Genomic DNA, 21,235 nt, shown 5'->3' on the forward strand with positions numbered 1-21,235 from the left:
ATATAGCAATGTAGTATATAGCAATGTAGCATATATAGCAATGTAGTATATATAGTAATGTAGTATATATAGCAATGTAGCATATATAGCAATGTAGCATATAGCAATGTAGCATATATAGCAATGTAGTATATATAGCAATGTAGTATATATAGCAATGTAGCATATATAGCAATGTAGCATATAGCAATGTAGCATATATAGCAATGTAGTATATATAGTAATGTAGCATATAGCAATGTAGTATATATAGCAATGTAGCATATATAGCAATGTAGCATATATAGCAATGTAGCATATATAGCAATGTAGTATATAGTAATGTAGCATATATAGCAATGTAGCATATATAGTAATGTAGCATATATAGCAATGTAGTATATATAGCAATGTAGTATATATAGCAATGTAGTATATATTGCAATGTAGTATATATAGCAATGTAGTATATATAGCAATGTAGCATATATAGCAATGTAGCATATATAGCAATGTAGCATATAGCAATGTAGCATATATAGTAATGTAGCATATAGCAATGTAGTATATATAGCAATGTAGCATATAGCAATGTAGTATATATAGCAATGTAGTATATATAGCAATGTAGTATATATAGCAATGTAGCATATATAGCAATGTAGCATATATAGCAATGTAGTATATATAGCAATGTAGCATATATAGCAATGTAGCATATATAGCAATGTAGTATATATAGCAATGTAGCATATAGCAATGTAGTATATATAGCAATGTAGTATATATAGCAATGTAGTATATATAGCAATGTAGCATATAGCAATGTAGTATATATAGCAATGTAGCATATATAGCAATGTAGTATATATAGCAATGTAGTATATATAGCAATGTAGTATATACAGCAATGTAGCTTATATAGCAATGTAGTATATAGCAATGTAGCATATAGCAATGTAGCATATATAGCAATGTAGCATATATAGCAATGTAGTATATATAGCAATGTAGTATATAGCAATGTAGTATATATAGCAATGTAGTATATATAGCAATGTAGTATATATAGCAATGTAGTATATACAGCAATGTAGCTTATATAGCAATGTAGTATATAGCAATGTAGCATATAGCAATGTAGCATATATAGCAATGTAGCATATATAGCAATGTAGTATATATAGCAATGTAGTATATAGCAATGTAGTATATATAGCAATGTAGTATATATAGCAATGTAGTATATAGCAATGTAGCATATAGCAATGTAGCTTATATAGCAATGTAGTATATAGCAATGTAGTATATATAGCAATGTAGTATATAGCAATGTAGTATATATAGCAATGTAGTATATATAGCAATGTAGTATATAGCAATGTAGTATATATAGCAATGTAGTATATATAGCAATGTAGCATATATAGCAATGTAGCTTATATAGTAATGTAGCTTATATAGCAATGTAGTATATAGCAATGTAGTATATATAGCAATGTAGCATATATAGCAATGTAGCATATATAGCAATGTAGCTTATATAGCAATGTAGTATATATAGCAATGTAGTATATATAGCAATGTAGCATATATAGCAATGTAGTATATATAGCAATGTAGTATATATAGCAATGTAGTATATATAGCAATGTAGCATATATAGCAATGTAGCTTATATAGCAATGTAGTATATAGCAATGTAGCATATATAGCAATGTAGCATATAGCAATGTAGTATATATAGCAATGTAGTATATATAGCAATGTAGCATATATAGCAATGTAGTATATATAGCAATGTAGCATATATAGCAATGTAGCATATAGCAATGTAGTATATATAGCAATGTAGTATATATAGCAATGTAGCATATATAGCAATGTAGTATATATAGCAATGTAGCATATATAGCAATGTAGTATATATAGCAATGTAGTATATATAGCAATGTAGTATATACAGCAATGTAGCTTATATAGCAATGTAGTATATAGCAATGTAGCATATAGCAATGTAGCTTATATAGCAATGTAGTATATAGCAATGTAGTATATAGCAATGTAGCTTATATAGCAATGTAGCTTATATAGCAATGTAGCTTATATAGCAATGTAGCATATATAGCAATGTAGTATATATAGCAATGTAGTATATATAGCAATGTAGTATATACAGCAATGTAGCTTATATAGCAATGTAGTATATAGCAATGTAGCATATAGCAATGTAGCTTATATAGCAATGTAGTATATAGCAATGTAGTATATAGCAATGTAGCTTATATAGCAATGTAGCTTATATAGCAATGTAGCTTATATAGCAATGAATGTTTACAAATAACAGGTTGCACTGAATTAGCTAACAAGCCTTCATACGTCATATATTGTTTGGAGCGGATTCAGTATGATTGACCCCGGCAGCAGTGAAAATCCTAATCGTTCCAAGGTAAGTATTTCCTAACCTATTCTACCCCCTAACCCTAACCCTTCCTTAGGGGTGCCTAACCCTAACCTCCCCCCCAAGTGCCTAACCCTAATCCCCCCTCTAAGTGCCTAAACCTAACCCCCCCTTCCCCGCCGCCTAAACCTAAGTCCCCCGGGGGGGGGTGCCTAACCCTAAGTTCCCCGGGGGGGGGTGCCTAACCCTAAGTTCCCCGGTGGGGGGTGCCTAACCCTAACCTCCCCCCGGGGTTGCCTAACCCTAACCTCCCCTTAGCCTAACCCTAAACTCTCGGGGGGTGCCCAACCCTAAATCCCCCCCCCCGGGAACCCTAAACCTAACCCAGCGGCTGTCCGTGCCCGGCGCCTGGCGTCCCTTCGATCAGTAAGCCGGGTGTCGGGCTCCCGTATGGAGCTTTCTATATATGATTATAAATGCGACAGGCCATTTTACTATGTATTGGCTCTATGAATTACTCCAACCGTTCCCAAACTGAGCGCTGCAGCACCCCTGGAGCCCAGCAGGGCCCTTACTCTGTATTAAGGCTGTATTAAACCACTATTCCGTTACTTACATTAATATTTGTTGTAGAGCAGAATACTTTATAGTACTTTATATATACTGTATTTTATAGTTCCTTATATACATATATATCACGCTTACTGTACCTACATTCCCGGAAGAGCCGGGAGACTCTCTCCCATGGACTACCGGAAAAGTACCGTAGGTGACCCTCCCGCATCCAGGAGGACGATGATGTGATTCTCAGAAAAACGTACCATTGTTGCAGCCCACCCTCTTCGGAGCAAAGTATCTATGTATATGGGGCCTGATTCAGAGCCGGACGCTATTTGCGCTCGCTCGTCAAGAAAATAGGGGTGGCTATTCAAATGAACCGTTCGCTGTTTGCGGTCTGTTCACGCCTCTAGGTCTGAACGAGCGTACAAAACTTGCGGTCGTTTTTTGGGAAACTACGCCCCCTGGCCGCTCGCATCCTACGTCATGTCCGCTATTTATTAGATTAATCGAGTACATCGAACAGGGTATGAACTGCTCGCTATTCTTGTGGTTGGTTTTTGCTACCACAATTTTGCGAGCAGTTCTGGCAAAAAAAAAACCCGTGACGTTGTCAATGACGCTGAAGTTTTAATTATGCACACCCATAAAACGCCCGTTTTGACCTTTAAGCACGCCTGCGATCGGATCTCCACTCCCCTTTTTCAAGCACCTTCCCCCGTTACCACCCACATACGCCTCATTCTGTCACTGAAAATAGCAGGCATTCGCTATTTTGCGAGCACACGATTTTCGGCCACACTGAGTGGTTCGCGCATGAGTATTACGATCCGTACGCATGCGCAGTTGGGCAAACATCGCTTGGAGCGAACGAGCAGCCACTTGCGTCCGGCTCTCAATCAGGCCCATAGACCGGCTGATCTGACACCATTGTACAATGGGAATCCCTTTTTCTCTCCTTCTCCTGTGCCCAGACTTCACCCATTCCCTACCATTGTATAATGCCTTATTTGGCTCTGGTACATACGGTACGTAGGATAAATACTTACATATCCTGCCCATCGATAGATCCTTTTCATAAGCATCGGACTGAGCCTTGATACTTTTAGCTAGTAGGCAGCAGCTTGTAAAAGCTTTCACACACATATCTCCTTTCATCTTCTTGACTCGTTTAATTCCACGAGTACAGTCGTTGTCATCCATGAAGCAGGCTCCCCCGTCCAGGCAGCACTGCTTGAGGCGCTTGTCGCGGTATTTGCTGGCTGAGGGAGCAGAGGGTTACACCTGTCAATAGTTCATTTATGTGCATCAGATACATTGGTAAAATATCTTAAAAAGGGTCAGACTCAACCGATTTGGAGCAAAACGATTGTTGGGCCAAAACTCATTAGTGTAGGAACTGGCCAGAAGTTAACAAACTGTGGGCCTGATTCTGACCCGGTCGCAAGCGCTGTGCGCTCGCAACCGGGTCGATGGTGGGTCAGTGCGCATGCGCACGACGGAGCCGGCTCCGTCATGCACATGCGCGAGACCCGGATAGCGACGGGCAAGCCGTCGCTCCGGGTCTCGCACCAAAGGGGGCGTGCTGTCGATGTTGAGTGACAGCACGCCCCCTTTGGTGGGCGGGCCGGGGGGGGTGGCTGCCCAGATGGAGGCGTTCCCATGTGAACGCCTCCATTTGGGGGCGGCCCCACTGACATCACAAGTGATGTCAGTGGGAGAGATTTCAGCTCTGTTAGAGCCGAAATCTCTCTGGGGCTTGCGGCAACGAGACCCTACTACAAGGGTCTCGTCGCAAGCCCGATGGTTGCGATGGTCTTGACCATCGCGACCATCATCCTGGCCGCTCGCTATAGCTGTAGGTGGTCACCCACAGCTATGCGAGCGGCCAGGAGGCCGTTCTAAAAAACAAGAAGGCCGGCCCTGATTCAGAGCGAGCGCTCTGTCAGAGCGTCCGGCTCTGAATCAGGGCCTGTGTCACTGGTTTGTATGCATGGCGATATATGGAGCATTGGCTTCCTATATATAATATGGGTGTCACACTCTTATCACACCCCAGTATTGCATTATTGATTGTATTGAGCATAGTGGACCTGAAACTAAGTCAGGCGCACATGTAAGACGGCCTACTTACTTCCGTCAGTGTATGCCAAATATCCGCTCGTCTGCACGTGGAGGTTCTTCACGCCCACTGTTTTTACGTCCACAGCCGCAACCCTCAGTCAGAAACATTCGTCCCATCTGCGTCAGCACGCAGCGAACAAGCCACGGAAGTTTACTTACAAGCCTATGACAGATCAGTTCCAGACGGCTGCATGGTTGTCGGCTGGTGACCGCTCATATCACTAAAAGAGTGGTCCATTGACGGACGGGCCCATACTTACGCTCTTGCAAACTCCGTCCTTGTGTACATATGCGTTGTCCAGTGCAAGCGCAATCACCAATATCTTCCTATGTGGCATGCGCGGTGTGCAAATATCTGCCCACTTTCCCATTTGCGTCCAGCTCAGAGTAAGGGCCTGATTCAGAGGCGCTCGCTATTTGCGAGCGCTCGCTCTGAATCAGGGGAGGATTTTTTTTTTTATAAAAAATCCACCTCCAGGCCGCTCACATAACTGTGGGTGACCACCCACAGCTTTTGCGAGTGGCCTGGCGATGGTCGCGATTATCGCGACCATCGGGCTTGACCCTTGTGGTAGGGTCCCGGTTCCCGCAAGCCCGAGTGAACTTCAGCTGGCAATAAGTATTTGCTTTTTATGTATGTGTCAGCATTTAGAAGTGCATAAACAAAGATCAATTATACCAGTGAGGGAATGTGTCCTTTGGCCCACATTCTCATCATAGATTTGTATAATTCAACACTAAAGGGCCATATTAAATTTGAAGCGAAAAATCCGTTGCCGAACTTTTCGCCGTCATCGGAGATTTTCAGGTCGAAAACTTATCGCGCTTGTCCCCACGTATCCCGGTATTTTCATGTACCCCAAATTTGATGGGACTACTTATTTAAAAAAAAAAAACAGTGGTAAAAACTATTCTTCACCAGTTGCTCAAACCTATTGAGACCATTTAAGTAGCCCAAATACCTTCAGCAGGACTATTTGTGGGTATCTACAGTGATCCCCAATGTCAGTGCATCTTTTGGGGGGTGTCAGGCTGATTTCCCCAAATCTGACAGCACTTTTTCGCTGGTTTCGAATTCGCCGGGTCCCGTTTTCGCTGATTTGGAACTGAATACGGGGATAAGCGGGGACGAGTGCGATACTTTTTCACATGCAAAACCAGTGATGTAGGCGAAAAGTTCGGCCCTATGTGCCTTTTGTTTGCAGTAGTAGAGAGATATATACAATTGTAACATTAAATGAATGTTGTTATTCACACATCTTCTTATGCACAGAGAACAATAAACCTTTTACACATTGTTAAGCATTGTAGGTCATAGAGAAATCTAGAACTCAATTGTTAATTCCCTTATTAATCATAATATGTTAGGCAATACTGCCCCCTATTGATATTAAGGTATAGTACTACCAACACATGGACCATTCTCAGGGAGATCATGGCAAAATTTACTAAGCGGAGGTTTGATGGCGGTTTCTATTCTATTCTAAACCCCGGCGGTTTGGTGGCGGTTTTGCAGCGGTTTCTAAATGACAGCCCTGTTCTATTCTATTCTAAAATGTGTTTTGACTGTGGTTTGGCGGCGGTTTTGCTATCTGCAGATTTACTAAGGCCAAAACCGTTGCAAAACTGCCATCAAAACGCATTTTAGAATAGAATAGAACAGGGCTGTCATTTAGAAACCGCTGCAAAACCGCCACCAAACCCCCGGGGTTTAGAACAGAATAGAACCCGCAGTCAAACCACCGCTTAGTAAATTTTGCCCATTGTGTGTGTTTGAACTTTACTACAATATATTTAGTGGGTTACGTATGTTCATTAACACTTGTACATATATATATAGTGGTAATAAGTTGATTTATACTCTGTTTTCTGTTATACTTCATATATTCAGTGTGTTACTTTTATTTATATAATCAGTTGTTTATAATCATTTACTTACACTTTTTAATCTTTTCATAATAAATAACCTTTAATTGGAACAACTGTCTTGAGTGCTTTCATTAACCCTTTGTATCCAAAGAACTTACATTTCCACCGGTTACAACTTATTGTAGCGTTATGTGATTTACCTTCTTTGGATATTTCATCGCGGAATGGACTTGAACGCTTGCTCCTTACTATATCAGTACACGTCGCCTCTGGAAAGGGATAATGTAATAACAATATCATGTTTAAATGGAATCCAAAGCAAACAAAAAAAAGGAACTTGTTGCAGGCATATCGTTCTGGGTGCATGGCGCGCCCGCCCTCAACCCAGGGGCCCGTGCCAACCGCACACCCTACACCCATCATAGATACACCAGAGACCATGGCAAATAATATAATCAATAAATATTTTTTTTATTTTAAAACTTTTATTTCAATGTTTGTCAGAAATGTTAATGATAATAGACAGTAACTGTTAAAATGTCAGTATATAAGGACTGGGCAATAAACTCACTTCAATGCCCAGCACAGATATAAATGAACACAGTGATCTGAGATATATATAGTCTGGGGGACACTGGCTTTTGGCTTAAAGCTCCCGGTTGTAGTTGATATTTGCACCTGACAAGACATATACACATATCGGATCAACATAAAAGTGCTCTCTGACCAATACTGCAGACGTCTACTCACGCTCTATGCAGGGGCGTATCTATAATGGGTGCAGGGTGTGTGTGGAACACGGGCCCCTGGGTCCAGGGGGCCCCGCACCGCACACCCTGCACCCATAATATTACTTACCTCTCCGAAGACCAACGTTGGCGCGGGGGGGGGGGTCCGGCACTGTAAAACGACTGGAAAATGGCAGCCGCGGCCATTTTTCCGGTGATCTGTGCATACACTATAGACACTCTAGTGCCCAGAGTCTATAACTCCGGCGCTGGCTGCGCACAGCTCAGTTCGCTGCCGGCCGCCGGACAGAGAGGAGGGGTTCCGTGTCGGAGACTTCACACGGGCCCCCTCCTCTCTAGAAACGTCCCTGGCTCTATAGTGAGATATATTAATTTCTCTATTCATCACCTTTATACCCTCTTAGCGGGTGTCAGATTGCCCTTGCAGGTATTTAGGAGGTACGCATTAATGACGTTAGTGCTGTAAACTAGCATTGCAGGAAAAACATCTGCCGCCGCTTATTGCGTTTTGCTGGGTACACACTAGCCGACCCGCCGATCTATCTGACGATTGGTAAGTGCATCCGATGAGTCGGGCCTGACATCACAACTGGGCGGGTATTTAAATTTGCCTGGCCAGATGAGCTGTCACTCACCGCCGGGTCCCTGCAGCAAGTGTACGGGCAATCGGCAGGTCGTCCGTACAGACCGGCAGATGCACTGATATATCTGCAGATATATCGGCCATCGGCCGTGCTGCACAGCTGTTGCGATCTATCTGAACGACGTCGTTCATAGACATATAAGGTGTACACACTCACTGACACGCTCGCGATAGTACGCAACACAAAAGCGCAACTTGCTGGCAGCTCAGCGATCTATAAGAGCAAATAAATATTCTCCAAATAATCAGCATTTCAGCTGGGGGCAGCATCTCTCATTATTCCCCTTCTCCACCATGCGTAGGGGCATATATGTACATTACACATGAAATGGTGAAAGTCGATAACATTAAACTAGTCAAGATGGTTTTCAGGCGCCAAGAGGAACATCTGTGGAAAGGTTTACTCTGGCGTTCTCTTACCTTCAACCTTCCGCGCCTGTATGTTGGCATTAGTAATAAACGTGAGACCAGCCAAATGAAACACGTCTACGTTATCCCGCCCTGCTCCAGCTCCGCAACCTAGGTCACTCTCCTCGATCTTTCTGAGGACCTACGGCGAATTAGAGAGGTCATCATAAAATCTACTGCATCCAGGGATGGCCATGGAAGGGTTCACCACCGATGGCGCCATTGGTACTTTACATCGATGACACAGGAAACCATCAATGTAAAATAATCGATGGTTTGTGGGTCACGTGAATGTGATGGGCCAATCAGGTAAGTGGGTGGGGCTAAACATTGCAATGGGGGCAGGGCTAAATAGTAGCACAGTGTCGGAGTCTACTCGGGCACCTGTGCTGCAGAGAGAGGAGGGGTCCCTGCACAGACTGCACATGGGCCCCGTCCTCTCTTAAACCACCCTGCAGCACATGTGATTGATTAGAATTGGAGTTTGTATGTTCTCCCCATATGTATGTGGGTTTCCTCCGTGTAATTAGATTTCCTATTAGACTCCAAAAGCATACTGCTAGGTTATTTGGACTTTGACAAGTAACTGTAGAGTGTATGTGCGTGTGCACTTGTATACTAAGGACTTTAGACTGTAAGGTTCATGAGTGCATCGACTGTGGTACAGCTGCCCTCTGATCCCCACTGATTAGTAATGGCCGGGAACGGTGGTAGCATTGTATGAGCACCACCTATTGGCGTTCGTGTTGTTTTTTTTGTTTGTTGACCTTTTTCACTTAACTCTTTGTAAAGGACGCTTGACTTTTCCTGCAACATCATAGACAGCAACATCCATGGCGGACAAAGCGATGAGAGAACCGCTGTGCGCCCTGATAGTCAGGGGGACACTGTCTTTTGGCTTAAAGCTCCCGATTGTAGTTGATAGTTGCACCTGACAAGACATACAGTATATAACATATTGGATCAACATAAAATGAAATTGTAGACAAGGTATACGGGCACCGATGGAGATCGCAAGTGCGTACAGATTGATACGTCTGTTGACGAACCACACTTTCCGTGAAATGTGCGTTTCTGTACGGTAACTGATCAGCGATCATGCGGACGCAGGGAACTGTTCCATCTAGTGGGAGTGCCATGGGTGCGCACACGACGAATTGTGTAGCGTGCAGACGGAGATGGGGCCGATGTTTCAGACGGATCTTTTGCACCCCGCATGGGGTGAATGCGAGGGCTAATGATTACGGTTTCGAGTGGAAAAACAATGGACGGGACGGCATCCCGCATGCAGATGCGCGGATGTTCGGCATACACGGGTGGATTCTAGCATTAGCGCAAGCTAGTAAGTGAGCTGCCGAGGCCGCGTGGCAAAGTAGGCGCAAATATGTCCCACTCAGGATAAGGGGCCTGATTCAGAGCCGCTCGCTATTTGCGGTCGTTCGTTCTAAAACTAGGGGTGGCTATCCAAATGAACCGTTCGCTGTTTGTGGTCTGTTCACGCCTCTATGTCTGAACGAGCGAACAAAACTTGCGTTCGTTTTTTGGAAAAATACGCCCCCTGGCCGCTCGCATCCTACGTCATGTCCGCTATTTATTAGATTAATCGAGTACATCGACAAGGGTATGAACTGCTCGCTATTCTTGTGGTCGGTTTTTGCTACCACAATTTTGCGAGCAGTTCTGACTATAAAATAACCCAGTGACGTGGTCAATTACGCTGCTGTTTTAAATATGCACACCCATAAAACGCCCGTTTTGACCTTTAAGCACGCCTGCGTTCTGATTTCCACTCCCCATTTTCAAGCACCTTCCCCTGTTACCACCCACATACGCCTCTTTCTGTCACTCAAAATAGCAGGCATTCGCTATTTTGCGAGCACATGAATTTCGGCCGCACTGACTGGTTAGCGCATGCGTATAATGATCCGTACGCATGCGCAGTTGGGCTAACATCGCTCGGAACGAACGAGCGGCCGCTTACGAGCGGCTCTGAATCAGGCCCAAGGTCCTTACACTAATGAAGGTTCGCTTGGAGCTGGCCCTTCGGGGTAAATGCCCGTTCGCACCTTCTATTCACATGTTCACCACTCACCTGCTGGTTATTTACACATTTCTCCTCCACATCTACCCAGATGGAGTCTGCAATGATCTCAGCGGTGTTGTCCCCAGTGATGATATAATAAACCAGGAGACGGAAAGATGGGACCATGCTAGAGGTAACCCCGATGTTCAGACTCTGGGAAGTTGACTCATGCACTCTTGCAACTGTATCATATGCTAAAATCTTCCCCTTTGATATGATCTATGCAAAGAGAACATAGGAACAAGTCATGTTTAGGCCATCATGCACGGTTTCTACAAAAATAACACAATGAAAGCCAGTATCTGATTGGTTGCTGTGGCTTAGCACACATTTTGCATTAACATGCAATGTAAGTAAAGGCGTACCGCCCGCATCCCAATTCTAGACACTATCCGGCTCTCATGACAAACAGGCAGGAGCACTGGTCGCCCCGCTTACCGTGTAGCGATGAAGGCGAGCTTTATGGAGTGAGGACTGGAGTTGGGGGTGGCTTTCTGCTTCAAAAGCACAGAACACACCCCCAGGGACCCTAACTGTCACAATATCATTGTGGGGGATATGTATCAAGGCTTGGGGAGAGATGAATTGGAGAAGTTGTGCACAACAACCATTGAGCGCAGCCGGCCTGCTGGAGAGAGAGAGAAGGGGACCCCGGACAGAGATTGCATATGGGCCGCATCCTCTCTCTCCAGCAGTCCGGCTGCGCTCAATGGTGAGCGCCGCACCTGTAGACTCTGTACACTAGAGTGTGCCCAGAGTCTACAGCACATGCGCAGGTCTCCGGGAAAATGCAGCCGTGGCCATTTTCCCTGTGTTTTCTCTACTGCGCATGCGCAAAATGCCAGGAAAATGGCCGCAGCGTCCATTTTCCAGGCGATTTTGACAGCGCTGATACCGGCACCGATGTGGGACTTCCGGAGGAAGAGAGGTAAGTATTAAAAATATGGGTGCACCCTACTTGACACATCTCTCCTTGCATATGTCCTCACACAATGGGGTGTATCAAACCTTGGATAGAGATTAAGTGGAGAAGTTGCCCATAGCAACCAATTAGCTTCTGCCATTTTATAGACTATGCTAGATAAATGATAGCTAAGAGCTGATTGGCTGCTATGGAGAACTGCCCCACTTTATCTCTCTCTCTAAGGTTTGATACATCTCCCCTCATGTGACTATTATGTACTCTGTATATGACTTTGGTGGGTATGCTGAATGGGACACGATCACCCAGCTTGTATCATGTAAATGTGAAATCATAACCTTAGCGCTTAGTTATCCAAGTGGGACCATGACAGCAGTTTCCTTGCGACCTGCTGGCACCTGAATTTAAGGTACCAATCAACTAAAAGCAACTGCGGCTGCCTGGCATAGCCGTATATATATATATACCATCGGATCTTTGTCCTCGTTCTGGGCCGGTGGGTGCCCGGATTTGGCTGAACTCAGAATCGACCACTGGCGGGATTAAAGGGACCCTGCGTTTGTACTTAGATTTACTCACTCTTATTATGGGAAGTCTCTTTTACATCAGAGGAATGTCCACAAATTTGCCTATTAATGTATGGTGAGACTTATCTCATTATTATTATAGCCAGAGGATAAATGGCACCAGACGCTCCGTCTGTGCTATGAGTGGATAGCCCTGGTTAATACGACCATGAACGATGAAAGGTTTATGTATACCAACGAATAATGGCGAGATGGCGATCACATGTATCATGGGGTATGAATCACATTGTGTTACGCTTCCTCATAAGGGGTCTCCTGGCCGAGGGAGCTGGGTTCTATAATTCTACAGGCTGAAAGTCTCTATGCGCCATTCCTTTATCTCCATCTCTCATCCGCATTTTCTTGGGTGTCCGCTAGATAACTCTCCTCAGCCTGTTCTTATACATGTTTCTCTTCTCCTTTCCGATGTTTTACCGGGATGTGCAGTAATTGCTTAGACTGAGGTTACTGTGCATCCCGGTGCCACATTTTGGGGTATAATTACTAAAGTGAGAGTTTTTAGAAGTGGAGATGTTGCCCATAGCAACCAATCAGATTCTACTTAACATTTATCTAGCACCTTCTGGAAGATAATAGCTGCACTTTAGTAAATATACCCCTTTATATGCATACGAAGCTCTGGATACCCTACTACATTTCTAAAGCTGGGTACACACTGAACGACGTGTGTACCCAGCGATGCGACCCGCCAGCCGACGGGCTGACATATCACTGGACGATCTGGTGCTCGACCGCCCGATATGTCGGACTCTGCATGGGGTCGTCAGATGCATCGCCTGATTGGACTGCATGTATAAAAGATCAGTCGATGTGACTGGCGACCCCACAGGAGTGCGCACCGTATGATATAGTGCGTACACGCTGGACGATTTTAACTATTTGACGCTCAGATGCGTCGGAATCGGGCAAATTGTAAAAAAAAAATCTAGTGTGTAAGGGGCCGTTACCGTGTTAGCTGTGTGAGGGGCCGTTTTGTTGATTTGTTGTGTTTGTATTCAATAAAGATTGCCAGATTAAAAATGTCAAAAAAATACATAACCTTTAAAAGCAGGGGAGGACCAGTGCCTCACAGGGCCCAAAGTAAAATTTGGGTGGGGTTCTGTCAATGCCACCACTCAAATTTTCTGGGCACAAGGGGGAAAGTACGTATAATTTATAATGGCAGCGCCACGGCCCGTAAAACATATCATTGTTGCATTGTGCATGTTGGATGCGCAAATGTTTTTTTATTTACCTTTCTTTATTACTAAACTCATTTTAATTCATCATTATATTGTATTTAATTCAATACGAAAGCACCATGCGGAAAGGCTTACCAAGTAGCTGTAATGGGTTAATTTAGGCAAATAAGGGCTGCTGGGCACCACATTGACATTCAGAAAATCTCCTACTTTCAAAGCTTGGCTCCCTCTCAGCCAGTTAATGTATAGGTAGCTTTTAGTCAGTGACTTGTAGGAAGTGGCAGTGTACTTGCCAACGCCTTGATTTTCTTCTGGAAGAGAGTTATCATCTGTTTTCACCTAAAAAAAAAAAAAAAAAAAAGCCAAATGAAATGTCACATTTTATGGCGGTCGGTTTTACGTGAATCTACTTCCACAACTGTCCTCCAGCGGATATCGAGTGCACTCACCGTAAAATCCAGGCCCGTTACATCGGCGGGGATGTTTATGACAAAGTTGGCCATTCCTTTATCGTCTGTTAGTTTTGTATCGGGTCTGCCGTCGTTTACATCACCGATTTCTCCACCTTCTTTAATAATATTCGCGGTCAGAGCCATGGAGATTCCTCCCATGGGATTGTCTAATGTGTCTTTCACTTGAACCTAGAAGGAGAAAATGTGTGAATTCGGGGGCACCACGAGTTTCTCTCCTTTGCAGCCCTGTAAGGTCGGGCAGAAGTCTCATGAAGTTAGCGGCAGACGATCTATCAGTCTTATATTGATGCTGACTCTCCACAAGCACAGCTTACTATGCATTAAGGGCCACGTAAAAAACAGGGGCACAGAATATATGTCCTGTCGGTATGTAGTTTTACCACCATTCACAATGTTCGAAAGGACACAGGTAGATCAGGGCCGCAACTGGGGGGGGGGGGGTCTAGAGGTGCACGTGCAATGAGCATGAAAACCCCTGGCAATAAGCATGAAACCCCCTGGCAATAAGCATGAAGCATGAAGCCCCCTGGCTACGAGCATGACGCCCCCTGGCAACGAGCATGAAACCCCCTGGCGACGAGCATGAAACCCCCCGGCAACGAGCATGAAACCCCCTGGCAATGAGCATGAAACCCCCTGGCTACGAGCATGAAACCCCCTGGCAACGAGCATGAAACCCCCTGGCTACGAGCATGAAACCCCCTGGCTATGAGCATGAAACCCCCTGGCAACGAGCATGAAACCCCCTGGCTACGAGCATGAAACCCCCTGGCAACGAGCATGAAACCCCCTGGCAACGAGAATGAAACTCCTTGGCAACAAGCATAAACCCCATGGCAACGAGCATGAAACCCCCGACAACAAGCATGGAACCCCTGGTAATGAGCATAAAACTGTGTAAGGCGCTGCGGAACAATTGTGGCGCCATATAAATAAATGATAATAATAATAAAACCCCTGACAACGAGCAGGTAATTTTAAGCAATTAGAAGCCTTACTGTGGGGCATAAAATGATGTCAGGGGCAAATATGTAAGTGTCACTTTGGTAATAGGCATTACAGTGTGGGGCATAATATGTAATGGGCATTACGGTGTGTGGAATAATGTAAGTCACTATACCAAGGACGTCTGACTAGTGCACTGCCTTATGGAGGAGCAAGGACAAAATCCAGGTACGGGAAGGGAGGGGGCACAAAATTACTGCCTTGCACCGGGTGACAGATATCCTAGTTTCGGCCCTGGGTAGATGTACTAACCCTTGGAGAGAGATAAAGTGCCGACCACTAGGCTTCTAACTGTCATGTTACAGGCTGTGGGCGGGTCACATGACGCATCGCATTCTGACTGAGATGCATCCCGCCATTATCTGCGGGGGCTACTGGGAGGGATTCGATTGGATCCCTCTCAGGGGGAATTGCGAATAGAATGTGAATAGAAGCCCATATTTAAAGACGGCATTGCCCACCACATCCTAGCGCCGGAATGCTATACGTTGCATATGCAGTAAGCGGCCAAACCTCCAAAACTGCCTGCATCCCGCCCCCTGTTTGAAAAATAACAGGAGCTGATTGGTTGGTACATTATCTCTCGCCAAGCTTTGATACAAGTTTTGATACATCTCCCCCTATAGTGTCGATATGGTCATTTTGGGTTAGGGTTAGGCTGCCATTAGGATGAGGGTTACTGTAGGGTTAGGGCTCTAACAATAAAACCTTATGTTGACATGCTGATTGTCGTCAACATTATGAAATGTCAAAAGTCGACATAACATCCATGTTAACATTCTGGCCATGCTGACATTCTGGTGTTGACATAACATACCACAGCCGTCCTGTCTGTGTCACCTATTTGTACACATCTGTGTGTGTAAAAAACAAACAGGGATAATTCAATCAGGACAAAGGGCCATTCCTGATGCCGCAAGTAAGAAGCATTTACCAGAGATGGAGAAGGCAGAGGGTGGGGACTGCGCTAACGCGTGAAAACCATCCTGAAACGTCATAAGACCGTAAAGCACCATTACGGCCCCGTATATATACATGGGCAAGGATATATGAAAACAGAAATGGTTGGCACCACGGCATCTAAAGTCCGCAGCAGAGGAGATAAACGGAAGCTTCACAAATGGCTTCCAAAGTATCCAAGTACATATCCTATCAGAGTACAAATTATGGCTGAGCACATTATATTGTGCCCATCATCCGCATAATACTGACGCACGTACAATGCAGGACGGGATTCTTAAGTGTAGAACTGCAGAGAGTTTATCGTTATTACCTTAATGCTGTATGGCAAGGTCGGCTTCACAAATAGAGGTGTCGCTATGAGCTTCAGGGTGTACGGGCTAGTAACAAATTTCACGTTGGCGTTTTCACTTTCTTCAGACTGCGAACCTGGTGAAGATATGGGCGGTCACATAACGCCAGCATCGACTCTGAACTTTTCAGAGCATAACGAAAATATTTTCACTGTCTGTGTTAAAGTATTTTTGAATTCCAGCATTCTTAAATTAGCTCCACGCAGACACTTAACATTCTCCGTCATCTGACGCGGATATTCAGTGCCGTAAATGCGCCAAGGCCGAGAAGCGTACTAGGGTCCCGTGCTGAGTTGGAATGCAGTTGTGTCATAAAACGCCAACATAGCATGCATTAAAAAAAAAAAAACAGCAACACACAATTGCGCCAATATTCAAAGTTAGATGCAGGTTGCATGCAGGTGTGTGCCAGTAGCAAATGTGCCCGTTTTATGTTGGGGGTACATCAGTAACACTTAAAGTCAAGGGCAGCACAAACGGTGTACTGGTTAGCATTACTGCTTCACAGCACTGAGGTTGTGAGTTCGAGTCCCACCACAGTCCCAACTGTGTGGAGTTTCTATATTCTCCCTGTGCTTGCGTGGGGTTCCCCACACTCCAAAAATATACTGGTGGGTTAATTGTCTCCCAACAGAAATTAACCCTAGTGTGTATGTGTGTGCATGTGGTAGAGACTATAGATTGGGGACAGGGACCGATATAAATGGCCAAATATTCTCCGTAAAAAGCGCTGCGGAATATATATATGCTATATAAATAAGTGGTAATAAATAAATGTAAGCATTGGTATTTATTGATATTGTATCATGCATTCCCTATTATATTTGAATCAAAAAGAAAAAAACAACAACTCTCATATAGAGCAGGTATAATTTTCCTTCTTGTGCACGAAAGAAAAACGACAAAAAGATTCCCAGAGAACCATGGAACGCATGACCGAGCGGCGAATAACGCCCATATCAGCTGGAGAGGTGAGTCGGCAATTTTCGTCATGCCTGTGCTAAGGACCGTCAGCGTCAGTTTGTACCGGCACCAGTTCCCAGTCACCTAAAGGTGATCCAGCTACTGACCAGTGTTATCCGCATCTCCGCGTACATCTGCCTCTGTCCGTGATTACGTAAAACGCACTTACTGCGCTCCGCCATATTTGTATGGCATACCATGGTGCCACTTGACATCCCTTCTTGCTGGATTTGTAGCATTGAGTTGTTTTGCTATGTATTACGTTGCATGGTGGCGGCGTGGTCGCCTGCATTGTTATACTTGTTATTAATTTCTGACGGGGGAGGCCACCATTCATTATTGTGATTAGTACTCTAAGGCGTAGCTTTGTTAGGAGATAAAGTGAACGGTGATAAGGTACCAGCCAATCAGCTCCTAACTGCCAAGTCACAGGCTGTGTTTGAAAAATGGCAGTTAGGAGCTGGCTGGCTGGTAGCTTATCACCGTTCATTTTATCTCCTAACAAAGCTTAGTAAATAGACCCCTAAAGCCATTAGCACTCAATGCAGCCACTATTTGAGGCATTGACACTGTGTAGCTGTCTGTGTTCGCAGGAAGGGGCATGCTGCAGTAATTAAGCCTTTTGTTATAGATACTCTTTATGAGTCTGCCCTCATTTGTGAATAATAAACCCTTATGAAGTCTATCCAATCTAAATGAAACACTATGGGGTAGATTCAGATAGCTGAATGTGTGCGCCCCTGGGTAAAGTGTCTGGAGCTATTCAATTACAGTCCAGCAATCAACCCACAAGCAGCTCCCAGGCTTAAAGAAATCAGCCTTGTGTTATGAGAGCAACTGTAGAGCTTGAACGTGACGCGTTTCATTGAAGGAAGAATGCTGGGTTCACCCACGGGAATGTATGATGGAGATGGAACGGTGATACAAGCGTTTGTGTCATTTAATAGCGGAGTCAGTGCATGGTGTGTGGTTGAGCAATGCTACAAATTACGATAACCAAGGGCAATGGACCAGAACCCTTAGAGCAGTGACAGCGATAAACCATCTATGCTCCACATGTTATCACCGGTAATTACCAAAGCTCTCCTCCACCGAGACTGTTATGTACAGGTAACTATCTTGCACCTCCTCCAGAGTTGAGTATTGGAGCTCTTTAATTGCGCTCTCACTTTTAAAGTGGAATGTGGCTTCTCCGTTATTTATCTGGATATCAGAAGACAAGAGTTAGACCTGGTTACAGGAAAACAGTGCTAAAGTTGTATAATTGATGGAATATTATGAATGATGTGCTCAGTATGCCGGCCTGGGCTTTGGTCTGTTGGCACAAAGTAATCTGTACCTGACATTAGGAAACACATAACATTATTTACAGAGAAGTAGCGTCAGGAACAAGTGGCAGGCGGGGGATAATTGCTGGGGTCGGCTACAGGGGTGCCTATGTCCTACCTGTTGTACTTCAATTGCTTTAGGCATCATTCTTCTTTTTCCTTGTTCAATTAATCCGTAACGAATGAAGATCTTTCCTTGTTCAACTCTTTTAGCGTAATAGTAACTGCAAAATATTAAAACTTAGTATCTCATCCAGGTGAAAGAGTTTCTACATATAGCAACAAATCCAGTTAGATCAAGAGCTAAAGCAAAGTATATATTAATATATCCAATATTAAGCTACGTATGGCAATGTGTTCTTTTCAATGCAGATGAAAGACCTGGCAAGGAGGAGAACAACTATAATATCACAGATCACTATGAAATGTGGAGGTAAAAAGGGAGTCATCAGCCTTATAAATCAGATGATTGGCTTACAGTCTCCTAGGTAATACAATTGCTGTGTACAGATAACTGAATTTAGGGCCTGATTCAGAGCCGCTCGCTGCTGGCGAGCGCTCGCTCTGAATCAGGGCTTGTTTTTTTTTTTTTTCTCCAGGCCGCTCGCAAAGCTGTGGGTGACCACCTACAGCTTGCGCGAGCGTCCTGGAGTCCATCGCCATTATCGCGACCATCGGGCTTGCGACGAGACCCTGTGGTAGGGTCTCGGCTCCTGCAAGCCCGAGTGGACTTCCTGCTCTAATAGAGCAGGAAGTCCACTACTGACATCACTAGTGATGTCAGTAGGGCCGCCCACAAACGCCAGGCGTTCTTAAGGGAACGCCTGCGTTTGTGCAGCCACCAGGGGCGCCGAGAGGGGGGGGGAGCGGGTACAGATTATCGGGGCCTGGGCTTCCTGAGGGGCCTGGCGGGGGCCCAGGTCCGGCGCCGCTCCCCCTCCCTCACTGAGCTGAGTGTGCTGAGCTGCAGTGGAGACTGCTCGTGGCTTTGAGCAGGGCTGAGGGGGCCCAGAGCGCCCCCCTCCGCAGCGCGGCAAATCTTTTTTTTTTTCAGGAAGGGGGCGTGGCCACACCTCCCGTCATTAGGTCACACCCCTATTACCCGGGCCCACAGCGGCTCTCAACAGGCCTGGCAGCCACCCCCCCCTCCCCGCCTACAAAACGAGGTGAGCTATCACTCACCATCGACAGCCGCCCCGTCTTGTAGCGAGACCCGTAGCAACTGAGCTGCAGTCGGTGGATGGGTCTCGCTCATGCGCACGCCAGAGGCGGCGCATGCGAAGTGGGGTAACATCGAGCCGCTTGCGAGCGTCTCTGAATCAGCCCCTTAGTCTGAAGGCTATTGTATATTGAAACCAGGATTTAAAAGTAAGCAAGCAAGCATAGTTTATCTTTGCTATTTAATCGTTTTAATCCATTTTAGGGATGATTTTTCAATGGCTGAAAAGCCTATTAAGCACAGTGCCTACAGGTTTATCATACCCCAGGTTACATTTACATTTTAAAGGAACCACCATTTTATAGGCAGCGTTTGGGTCATTTTCCATCAATAAATTCTGATCTATTTTTTAATTCGGGACAACAAATCCCAGCATGCATTGGTGGCCTCTTACTGTTGCTGTATTACATATTCGGCTGGGGTCATGGGTTCGAGTCCAACCAGGGTCCTATCTGTGTGAAGTTTGCATGTCCTCTCCATGCTTGCATAGGTTTCCTCCCACATTCCAAAAACATGCTGGTAGGTTGATTTGGCTTCTGACAAATATTGACCATACTTGCCTACTTTCCTGGAACCTACGGGAGGCACCCCCAGAAGAGTAGGCACTTCTACATTCCACCCCACTTCCTAATAAAGGATCGGCGGTCTGCGAGTAGGGTACAGGGCCTAATTACATAGGTAGTGGGACCAAATGATGGTGATTCCCATAGAATCGCATCATTTTGCCATGCCCCCTATTTAAATATGTGGGATTCTCAGCATTTTACAGTGAGGGTGCGGGTAGTCTGACCCCACCCCCCATCGCCGCCCACCGGCATCTCCTCTCTGGGCATCTCCCGGAAAGGGAAATCTAAAAGTAGGTAAGTAGGAGATTAACCCTAGTGTGTTTCTGTGGTAGGTTATATAGATTGTAAGATCCACAGGCGCCAATGGGAATGACTAAATATTCCCCTTAAAGCACAGCGTAATATGGCCCCGATTCAGAGCCGCTCGCAGCCGATGGCCGCTTACTAGGTCTGTGGGCGTTTTTTATTGTCTCCGACCACTCGCAAAGCTGTGGGAGCCCACCCACATCTTGTGCGAGCAGCCAGGAGACCATCGCGATAATCGCGATCATCAGCCTTGTATCGAGACCCTGCGGTAGGGTCTAGGCTGCCGCAAGGCCGAGTGGACCTCCTGCTCTAATAGAGCAGGAAGTCCACTACTGACATCAGCAGTGATGTCAGTTAGCCCTCCCTACAAACGCCAGGCGTTCCTAAGGGAATGCCTGTGTTTGTCTAGCCACCCCCCCTACCCGCCCACAAAATGGGGCGAGCTGTTACTCACCATCGACAGCCGCCCCGTTTTGTTGTGAGCCCCGTAGCGACTGAACTTCAGTCGCTCAGCGGGGCTCGCGCACGCCGGACTCGGCGCATGCGCAGTCCCAAAAC

At 45.3% G+C, this 21,235-nt stretch overlaps 1 protein-coding gene across 1 annotated transcript in view; it reads right to left on the reverse strand.

Annotated features, from left to right (window-relative positions):
- Nucleotides 1-3,987: 3,987 nt before the first annotated feature.
- The window catches only part of LOC148431287 (complement C5-like), a gene marked incomplete at its 3' end in the record, with an annotated part of 29,231 nt that continues 11,983 nt past the window's right edge, over nt 3,988-21,235 (reverse strand). Inside the window, exons 8-17 of the mRNA XM_088466113.1 lie at nt 18,705-18,810; nt 18,335-18,461; nt 16,256-16,371; nt 13,954-14,145; nt 13,640-13,843; nt 10,824-11,033; nt 9,513-9,662; nt 8,744-8,873; nt 7,132-7,200; nt 3,988-4,200 (exon numbers count right to left, since the gene is read on the reverse strand). Of these exons, the coding sequence (XP_088322239.1) occupies nt 3,988-4,200; nt 7,132-7,200; nt 8,744-8,873; nt 9,513-9,662; nt 10,824-11,033; nt 13,640-13,843; nt 13,954-14,145; nt 16,256-16,371; nt 18,335-18,461; nt 18,705-18,810 (1,517 nt within the window). The remainder of the gene's footprint in view (nt 4,201-7,131; nt 7,201-8,743; nt 8,874-9,512; nt 9,663-10,823; nt 11,034-13,639; nt 13,844-13,953; nt 14,146-16,255; nt 16,372-18,334; nt 18,462-18,704; nt 18,811-21,235) is intronic.

The sequence above is a fragment of the Taudactylus pleione genome, unplaced genomic scaffold (assembly GCF_031769625.1).
Source record: "Taudactylus pleione unplaced genomic scaffold, aTauple2 ptg002507l, whole genome shotgun sequence".
NCBI classification, from domain to species: Eukaryota; Metazoa; Chordata; class Amphibia; order Anura; family Myobatrachidae; genus Taudactylus; species Taudactylus pleione.